General features: G+C 43.2%; 1 protein-coding gene across 4 annotated transcripts in view; it reads right to left on the bottom strand.

Moving 5' to 3' along the window:
* Positions 1-3,297: 3,297 nt before the first annotated feature.
* LOC109878312 (protein FAM214B) overlaps positions 3,298-10,349 on the bottom strand; it is a 56,041-nt gene continuing 48,989 nt past the window's right edge. For all 4 annotated transcript variants that reach the window (XM_031829625.1, XM_031829626.1, XM_031829624.1 and 1 more), the window contains 3 exons: positions 6,549-6,617; positions 5,595-5,809; positions 3,298-5,251 (listed from right to left, as the gene is read on the bottom strand). In XM_031829625.1, the coding sequence (XP_031685485.1) occupies positions 5,098-5,251; positions 5,595-5,809; positions 6,549-6,617 (438 nt within the window). In that variant the 3' untranslated portion in view covers positions 3,298-5,097. The remainder of the gene's footprint in view (positions 5,252-5,594; positions 5,810-6,548; positions 6,618-10,349) is intronic.

The raw sequence follows: 10,349 nt of genomic DNA, 5'->3' as shown, positions 1-10,349 counted from the left end.
GAGGGGGGAGGGGCTGAGTGTGAAGAGGGGGGAGGGGCTGAGTGTGAAGGGGGGAGGGGCTGAGTGTGAAGAGGGGGAGGGGCTGAGTGTGAAGAAGGGGAGGAGCTGAGTGTGAAGAGGGGGAGGGGCTGAGTGTGAAGAAGGGGAGGAGCTGAGTGTGAAGAGGGGGGAGGGGCTGAGTGTGAAGAGGGGGGAGGAGCTGAGTCTGAAGAGGGGGGAGGGGCTGAGTGTGAAGAGGGGGGAGGGGCTGAGTGTGAAGGGGGAGGGGCTGAGTGTGAAGAAGGGAGGGGCTGAGTGTGAAGGGGGAGGGGCTGAGCACCAAAGAAGTAGGAGATCCTCTGCTGTTTAAAAAAAATAAATGAATATTTTTTTCTCAGCAAGGTTCAACTTCATTTCATCATTACATTCATTGTCACATTGATATCTTATTTCTTCTGCGCTCTGTGTGTGTTTGAGTGAACAAATTCATGGCAGTGTGTCTGTTTGTCCAGGTCTTTTGAGGCAGGTAAAACTACAACTTTTTTTGTAACAACACATTATTCAAACCCCTGGGCTAATCTATTCAGACCAAATTCACTTTAAAATCACTTGGTTCTTTCTTTTGAAACCATTCAGCAAAGGAGAGAGACATTTTTCTTATTGCCAAGATAGAGTGTCCTCTCTTTTCGAGAGTCTTATTTTAAATATTTACATATTTGAAGCAGTTATCTGATATATGATGTGTTTATTTGAATGAGGGAGAAGGCAACTCTGGCTGTATCTCAATACAGCTGGACAGAACTCTAGAACTTGTCACTTTCAATACACAGTATCCTCCTCTCCCCCTCCTTCCCCATTCCTCTCCTCCCTCCCTCCTCTCTCCCTCTCTCCTCCTCCACTCCACTCCCTCCACTCCTCTCCTTCCCTCCTTCCCCATTCCTCTCCTCCCTCCCTCCTCTCTCCCTCTCTCCTCCTCCACTCCACTCCCTCCACTCCTCTCCTTCCCTCCTTCCCTTCCCTCCACTCCTCTCCTTCCCTCCTTCCCCATTCCTCTCCTCCCTCCTCTCTCCCCCTCCACTCCACTCCTCTCCTTCCCTCCTTCTCCATTCCTCTCCTCCCTCCCTCCTCTCTTTTTCTCTCCTCCTCCACCACTCCTCTCCTACCCCTCCCTCCTTCCTTCCTTTTCTCATGTAAACCAACACAAGGACCACCATCTCCCTCCTCCCTTCGTCTCTCTCCCTCCTCCCTTCGTCTCTCTCCCTCCTCCCTTCGTCTTTCTCCCTCCTCCCTTCCATCTCCCTCTGTCTCTCTCCCTCCCTTCCATCTCCCTCTGTCTCTCTCCCTCCCTTCCATCTCCCTCTGTCTCTCTCCCTCCCTTCCATCTCCCTCTGTCTCTCTCCCTCCCTTCCATCTCCCTCTGTCTCTCTCCCTCCCTTCCATCTCCCTCCTCCCTTCGTCTCTCTCCCTCCTCCCTTCGTCTTTCTCCCTCCTCCCTTCCATCTCCCTCTGTCTCTCTCCCTCCCTTCCATCTCCCTCTGTCTCTCTCCCTCCCTTCCATCTCCCTCTGTCTCTCTCCCTCCCTTCCATCTCCCTCTGTCTCTCTCCCTCCCTTCCATCTCCCTCTGTCTCTCTCCCTCCCTTCCATCTCCCTCTGTCTCTCTCCCTCCCTTCCATCTCCCTCTGTCTCTCTCCCTCCCTTCCATCTCCTTCTGTCTCTCTCCCTCCTCCCTTCCGTCTCCCTCTGCCTCTCCCTCCCTCCCTTCCGTCTCCCTCTGCCTCTCCCTCCCTTCCATCTCCTTCTGTCTCTCTCCCTCCTCCCTTCCGTCTCCCTCTGCCTCTCCCTCCCTCCCTCCCTCCCATCTCCTTCTGTCTCTCTCCCTCCTCCCTTCCGTCTCCCTCTGTCTCTCTCCCTCCCTCCCTCCCTCCCATCTCCTTCTGTCTCTCTCCCTCCTCCCTTCCGTCTCCCTCTGTCTCTCTCCCTCCCTTCCATCTCCGTCAGTCTCTCTCCCTCCCTTCCGTCTCCCTCAGTCTCTGTCCCTCCCTTCCGTCTCCCTCTGCCTCTCCCTCCCTCCCTTCCGTCTCCCTCTGCCTCTCCCTCCCTCCCTCCCTTCCGTCTCCCTCTGCCTCTCCCTCCCATCTCCCTCTGTCTCTCTCCCTCCCTTCCATCTCCCTCTGTCTCGCTACCTCTTCTCTCCCTACCTCCTGCCTCTCTTCCCCCCTCCCATTCCTTAATGTCAATGTTCCCGTGTTCGCGGACACCGCATTCACAGTAAAAGCTGCAAATGTAGCATCAATCAGACATTACCTTCAAATGGTGCATAGCTGACAAAGCGTGATCGGATTGAATCCTTGCCTTAAACTCCAGTTCAGATCCCCTCTATAATACATGAGAGTGTGGGACCCTCAGGGCAGTATTGAGGTGTATTACAGTGTGTTTTAGAGGGGCCCTCGGGGCAGTATTGAGGTGTATTACAGTGTGTTTTAGAGGGACCCTCAGGGCAGTATTGAGGTGTATTACAGTGTGTTTTAGAGGGACCCTCAGGGCAGTATTGAGGTGTATTACAGTGTGTTTTAGAGGGACCCTCAGGGCAGTATTGAGGTGTATTACAGTGTGTTTTAGAGGGACCCTCAGGGCAGTATTGAGGTGTATTACAGTGTGTTTCAGAGGGGCCCTCAGGGCAGTATTGAGGTGTATTACAGTGTGTTTCAGAGGGGCCCTCAGGGCAGTATTGAGGTGTATTACAGTATGTTTTAGAGGGACCCTCAGGGCAGTATTGAGGTGTATTACAGTGTGTTTTAGAGGGACCCTCAGGGCAGTATTGAGGTGTATTACAGTGTGTTTTAGAGGGACCCTCAGGGCAGTATTGAGGTGTATTACAGTGTGTTTTAGAGGGACCCTCAGGGCAGTATTGAGGTGTATTACAGTGTGTTTTAGAGGGGCCCTCGGGGCAGTATTGAGGTGAATTACAGTGTGTTTCCTCCCACCACTACAGAGGGCATTATGTGTGACTCTGGATGGACAGTGGACTGAACACAACAGTATCTGAACCCATGAGTCTGAGTCTCAGACTTCTTTGACAATTCTAATTCTTTGACAATTGTGAAATTGTCGTCAGGTGAAAACTTGGTCAAACAGAGATAAAGGTATTAAGATACAATATCGATACACAACATAGCATGACAGCATAAAAAAATCAAGACAGGTTATACTCGCCAGTCGCTGAGTTTAATTTGAAATATTTTCCATATTAAATACCCCACCCTCTCATCCCACCCCTTTTTCTCCCCCCCCCTCCCATCACTACCCCCCTCCCCTCACTCCTATGCCATCTCCACAGAGAAAGTCTGTGTCCCAAAAGGCCCCCCTATTCCATATGTAGTGCACTACTTGTGACCGGGACCCATAGGGCTCTATATAGAGGACCCATAGACCTCTGGTCACAAGTAGTGTACTATATAGGGAATAGGGGGCCTTTTGGGATGCAAACAGTAGTCTGAATGAAAACACACTCTATTTATGCAGCATATTGCTATTTAAGACATTTGAAAAAACAAATTAAATACTACAGTTTTTTCTTTTCTGCTCCCATTTCGGACTGTTTTGAACAGAAAATAAACTAAAACACAGTGTCCCTCCGCCAGTCTAAATAAAAAAGGGGCCCACCTACACCATGGTATGTTCCCCTTACCCTTGCATCCTACCTACACAGTGGTCCGTACCATGATGCTTGAAATGGGGGAGGGCTCACTGGATCATCTGTAGGCTTCAATCAAAACAGTACAGTACAAGTCCTGAGTGTAGCCAATTGTTTTGGCGTTTGCAGGATGTGTCAAAACATCTGACGTCCAATCTTTATTCTTCAATTGATTGAATTCAGTTGTTGTTTCACTAGTGTTCCTCTGTCTCTCTTCTTCTCTCATCTCTTCTCCAGTTGAATGGTTAAATAACATTTGTTTTGTGCCCCTCCCCCTTACTGGGATGTGCTTGTTTAAGGCTCTCCAGTCCTCTTCTTACAAAGTGTGCGTCATTAGCGGCTCCCTGGCGTTCTATTGACTGGCTGGTTGCGGTGGCAGAGTTGTCATTGGTCCACCATTGGGGAGGGGGGGGCGGGTGCAGAGTTGTCATTGGTCCACCATTGGGGAGGGGGGGAGGGTGCAGAGTTGTCATTGGTCCACCATTGGGGAGGGGGGGGCGGATGCAGAGTTGTCATTGGTCCACCATTGGGGAGGGTGGGGCGGGTGCAGGCAGAGTAAACGACTGTTTGTGTGTGAAACGAACGGCTCGAGAGGAAAACTGGTTTTTAGGTTAGTCACAAGGCATGTTAACACTCAACTCTAGATGAGTTTCACCACCGAGTGTTCATGTGTACTGTGAGTTGTGTATACACGTGAGGCTGCTTTGCCTGTGGTGCATGTATTGATCGATGCTTGTGTGGGAAATGTGTGTTTCTGTGTATGTATATACACTGACTGTACAAAACATTAAGTACACCTGCTCTTTCCATGACCAGGTGAATCTAGATGAAAGCTTTGGTCCCAAATTGATGTCACTTGTTACATCCACTTCAAATCAGTGTAGATTAAGGGGAAGAGACAGAAGGATTTTTAAGCCTTGAGACAATTGAGACATGGATTGTGTATGTGTGCCATTCAGAGGGTGAATGAGCAAGACAAAATATTTAAGTGCCTTTGAACAGGGTATGGTAGTAGGTGCCAGGTGCACCGGTTTGTGTCAAGGACTGCAACGCTGCTGGGTTTTTCACGCTCAACAGTTTCCTGTGTGTATCAACATTGGTCCACCACCCAAAAGACATGCAGCCAACTTGACACAACTGTAGGAAGCATTGGAGTCAACACGGTCCAGCATCCCTGTGGAACGCTTTCAACACCTTGTAGAGTCCATAACCTGATGAACCGAGGCTGTTCTGAGGGCAATAGAGGGAGTGCAACTCAATATTAGGGAAGGTGTCCTTAATGTTTTGTATACTCAGTATATATGCGTGTGTTTGAATTAATAATATTTTCAAGTTTTCTTGTCCATGTCTGTCTGTTTATCTCTCTGTGCCCAGTTCCAGGAATGGGCTGCGTTGGTGTTGGGGTCGTGGGTTCATCATAAGCTCACACGCGGGGGGAGTATTTGGGGTTTCTTGGCACCTCGGTGAAAGATTTGAGCTCGTAAGGGATCCCCGTGTCCACCTCGATGGACTTGCGGGAGAATAGCAGCCGGATATCGTTGTGCAAGTAGATCTTCCCAGATTTAGAGCTCTGGAATCTAGGAGATTGAAAACAAAGCAGTACCATCACCGTTAATACATTTGTGTGTAAAGCTACTAAGCTAAGCTCCATCAAACGAGGCGTCTCTGGCACAATGACTGATCAGCAAAACAACCTGAAAGACAAAGTCAATTCCTTTGATTACATTTCTAAACATTCAGCATGGTTCTGAAACGCTATACAGTCCGTCTTTGTTTTCAACAAAGAAACAAATAAATAAATAAACAGGTGTATGCATGGATGGATGGATGGATGGATGATGGATGGATGGATAGACATTCCAAACAATAAGTGCATCACTCCACTTTAAAATCAACCAACCAATGACCAGACAGATGTACCTGAGGTGTATCAGGTAGCAGAGAATCTTCCTCCTCTCTGTGGGCGTGGCCCTGGGCTCTGGAGGCCCACCCCCCTTCGCCTCTGGCCCCGCCTCCTCAACGGGAACCAGGAAGATGCGGTGACGAAGGAAGGTCATGTGATTGACGGGCATGTCCCCAAAGTTATAGGTCACGAGGAACATCTTCACCACAGTTTTATTGGGGTTGAATAAGGTCTGATGGAGAGAATATGGAGATATTGAATATGATACCTGTTTATAAGACTTGTTCAATTGAGATTGAATAAGATCTGTGGACTCATTCATGAAAAACACTCTAAACAAGGTCAAGCATTTGAATAAGGTCTGAGAAGGGAACATGGAGATGTTAGCCATTGCTGTGCCCATTGTGCTAGATCCATGCAAGCCCGTGCATACTAGGGCCAATTACGTTTTAAAACAAAGAGACTCAACAAGAGATTACAAAGTATAGAGAAGAGAAAGAAAAAGGAGTGAGAGTAACAGAGAGAGAGAGACAGAGACGGACAGAGAGAGAGATAGAGACATGGTGAGAGAGAGACAGAAAGAGAGATGGAGAGAGACAGAGAGATGGAGAGAGAGAAAGAGACATGGCGAGAGATGGAGAGAGAAAGAGAGATGGAGAGACATGGAGATAGACACAGAGAGAGACAGAGAGATGGAGAGAGAGACAGAAAAAGAGATGGAGAGAGAAAGAGACATGGAGAGAGACAGAGAGATGGAGAGAGAGAGATGGAGAGAGAAAGAGACATGGAGAGAGAGAGAAAGAGAGATAGAGAGACATGGAGAGAGACAGAGAGATGGAGAGAGAGAGAGAGAGAGAGAGAGAGAGAGAAAGAGAGATGGAGAGAGAGAGACAGAAAAAGAGAGAGAGATGGAGAGACATGGGGAGAGACACATAGAGAGAGAGAGAGAAAGAGAGGACCATGATACTCACCACTTGGGTGGTCCCTGCTTTGGGTACACTGTATCCCTTCTTTCCTAAAGGCTCCAAGGAGATCACCCCCTACAACAGAGAGATGAGCTGTCTTCACAGGGAGAAGTTGCACTCACTAAACTGCGAGAGCATTCAACAGTGTGCAGGTGTCTATTCTTCTTGCGTGACTTTACTTTTGAAATTATTTCAAGCTAGAATCTTTAATTGAAACAATAACAAAGCGAGACCCCGCCCCTGTTTTTGCTAAAAAGCTGGAGAAATGTCATCACTCCAATTAATAGACAGAGCTATGGATGCCAGGACTGACCATACATGATATACACATTATAGTTTTAACCATGTTTTGAAGCTACACACATTCACAGGTACATTGTTTACATTCATTGGAGTTAAACAAGGTCATATCTTGGGTTCTGATGGGGTACGACAATATCTTGGGTTCTGATGGGGTACGACAATATCTTGGGTTCTGATGGGGTACGACAATATCTTGGGTTCTGATGGGGTACGACGATATCTTGGGTTCTGATGGGGTACGACAATATCTTGGGTTCTGATGGGGTACGACAATATCTTGGGTTCTGATGGGGTACGACGATATCTTGGGTTCTGATGGGGTACGACGATATCTTGGGTTCTGATGGGGTACGACAATATCTTGGGTTCTGATGGGGTACGACAATATCTTGGGTTCTGATGGGGTACGACAATATCTTGGGTTCTGATGGGGTACGACAATATCTTGGGTTCTGATGGGGTTCGACAATATCTTGGGTTCTGATGGGGTACGACAATATCTTGGGTTCTGATGGGGTACGACAATATCTTGGGTTCTGATGGGGTACGACAATATCTTGGGTTCTGATGGGGTACGACGATATCTTGGGTTCTGATGGGGTACGACAATATCTTGGGTTCTGATGGGGTACGACGATATCTTGGGTTCTGATGGGGTACGACGATATCTTGGGTTCTGATGGGGTACGACAATATCTTGGGTTCTGATGGGGTACGACAATATCTTGGGTTCTGATGGGGTACGACAATATCTTGGGTTCTGATGGGGTACGACGATATCTTGGGTTCTGATGGGGTACGACAATATCTTGGGTTCTGATGGGGTTCGACAATATCTTGGGTTCTGATGGGGTACGACAATATCTTGGGTTCTGATGGGGTACGACAATATCTTGGGTTCTGATGGGGTACGACAATATCTTGGGTTCTGATGGGGTACGACGATATCTTGGGTTCTGATGGGGTACGACAATATCTTGGGTTCTGATGGGGTACGACGATATCTTGGGTTCTGATGGGGTACGACGACTAAACTGAAGCCCATGAGGCATATACAGGTTATAGTCTTCAAGAATCAATGTATATAATTTATTTATATGCCTAAAAATGGATGCAGCAACTAGGGGTTGTAAATTCTTCTTCTTCTTTAATCACTTCACTCTGAAAATAAGTATTATTTGTTTCTGTTCCATTCGGCATTACCGCTATTAACCCATAGAAACGCATCGAATCAAATATTCACTACATGGAAACAGATTGTCCCCCCAAAAATCTACAGGAAGTTTGTTTTGAAGTGTCTGTCTTATATTTTGTTATATGTATTAAATCCTTTATTTTTGGAACTAAACAGTGTGTAAACCAAACTGTATAATAATTAGTGTGTAAACCAAACTGTATAATAATTAGTGTGTAAACCAAACTGTATAATAATTAGTGTGTAAACCAAACTGTATAATAATTAGTGTGTAAACCAAACTGTATAATAATTAGTGTGTAAACCAAACTGTATAATAATTAGTGTGTAAACCAAACTGTATAATAATTAGTGTGTAAACCAAACTGTATAATGATTAGTGTGTAAACCAAACTGTATAATGATTAGTGTGTAAACCAAACTGTATAATGATTAGTGTGTAAACCAAACTGTATAATGATTAGTGTGTAAACCAAACTGTATAATAATTAGTGTGTAAACCAAACTGTATAATAATTAGTGTGTAAACCAAACTGTATAATAATTAGTGTGTAAACCAAACTGTATAATAATTAGTGTGTAAACCAAACTGTATAATAATTAGTGTGTAAACCAAACTGTATAATAATTAGTGTGTAAACCAAACTGTATAATAATTAGTGTGTAAACCAAACTGTATAATAATTAGTGTGTAAACCAAACTGTATAATAATTAGTGTGTAAACCAAACTGTATAATGATTAGTGTGTAAACCAAACTGTATAATAATTAGTGTGTAAACCAAACTGTATAATGATTAGTGTGTAAACCAAACTGTATAATAATTAGTGTGTAAACCAAACTGTATAATAATTAGTGTGTAAACCAAACTGTATAATAATTAGTGTGTAAACCAAACTGTATAATAATTAGTGTGTAAACCAAACTGTATAATAATTAGTGTGTAAACCAAACTGTATAATAATTAGTGTGTAAACCAAACTGTATAATAATTAGTGTGTAAACCAAACTGTATAATAATTAGTGTGTAAACCAAACTGTATAATAATTAGTGTGTAAACCAAACTGTATAATAATTAGTGTGTAAACCAAACTGTATAATAATTAGTGTGTAAACCAAACTGTATAATAATTAGTGTGTAAACCAAACTGTATAATAATTAGTGTGTAAACCAAACTGTATAATGATTCGTGTGTAAACCAAACTGTATAATGATTCGTGTGTAAACCAAACTGTATAATGATTCGTGTGTAAACCAAACTGTATAATAATTAGTGTGTAAACCAAACTGTATAATAATTAGTGTGTAAACCAAACTGTATAATAATTAGTGTGTAAACCAAACTGTATAATAATTAGTGTGTAAACCAAACTGTATAATAATTCGTGTGTAAACCAAACTGTATAATAATTTGTGTGTAAACCAAACTGTATAATAATTTGTGTGTAAACCAAACTGTATAATAATTAGTGTGTAAACCAAACTGTATAATAATTAGTGTGTAAACCAAACTGTATAATAATTCGCGTGTAAACCAAACTGTATAATAATTCGCGTGTAAACCAAACTGTATAATAATTCGCGTGTAAACCAAACTGTATAATAATTCGCGTGTAAACCAAACTGTATAATAATTCGTGTGTAAACCAAACTGTATAATAATTAGTGTGTAAACCAAACTGTATAATAATTAGTGTGTAAACCAAACTGTATAATAATTAGTGTGTAAACCAAACTGTATAATAATTAGTGTGTAAACCAAACTGTATAATAATTAGTGTGTAAACCAAACTGTATAATAATTAGTGTGTAAACCAAACTGTATAATAATTAGTGTGTAAACCAAACTGTATAATAATTAGTGTGTAAACCAAACTGTATAATAATTAGTGTGTAAACCAAACTGTATAATAATTAGTGTGTAAACCAAACTGTATAATAATTCGTGTGTAAACCAAACTGTATAATAATTCGTGTGTAAACCAAACTGTATAATAATTAGTGTGTAAACCAAACTGTATAATAATTCGTGTGTAAACCAAACTGTATAATAATTCGTGTGTAAACCAAACTGTATAATAATTCGTGTGTAAACCAAACTGTATAATAATTCGTGTGTAAACCAAACTGTATAATAATTCGTGTGTAAACCAAACTGTATAATAATTTGTGTGTAAACCAAACTGTATAATAATTTGTGTGTAAACCAAACTGTATAATAATTTGTGTGTAAACCAAACTGTATAATAATTTGTGTGTAAACCAAACTGTATAATAATTCGTGTGTAAACCAAACTGTATAATAAT

The sequence above is a fragment of the Oncorhynchus kisutch genome, linkage group LG8 (assembly GCF_002021735.2).
Source record: "Oncorhynchus kisutch isolate 150728-3 linkage group LG8, Okis_V2, whole genome shotgun sequence".
NCBI lineage: Eukaryota > Metazoa > Chordata > Actinopteri > Salmoniformes > Salmonidae > Oncorhynchus > Oncorhynchus kisutch.
This window is presented reverse-complemented; position numbering and strand designations above follow the sequence as displayed.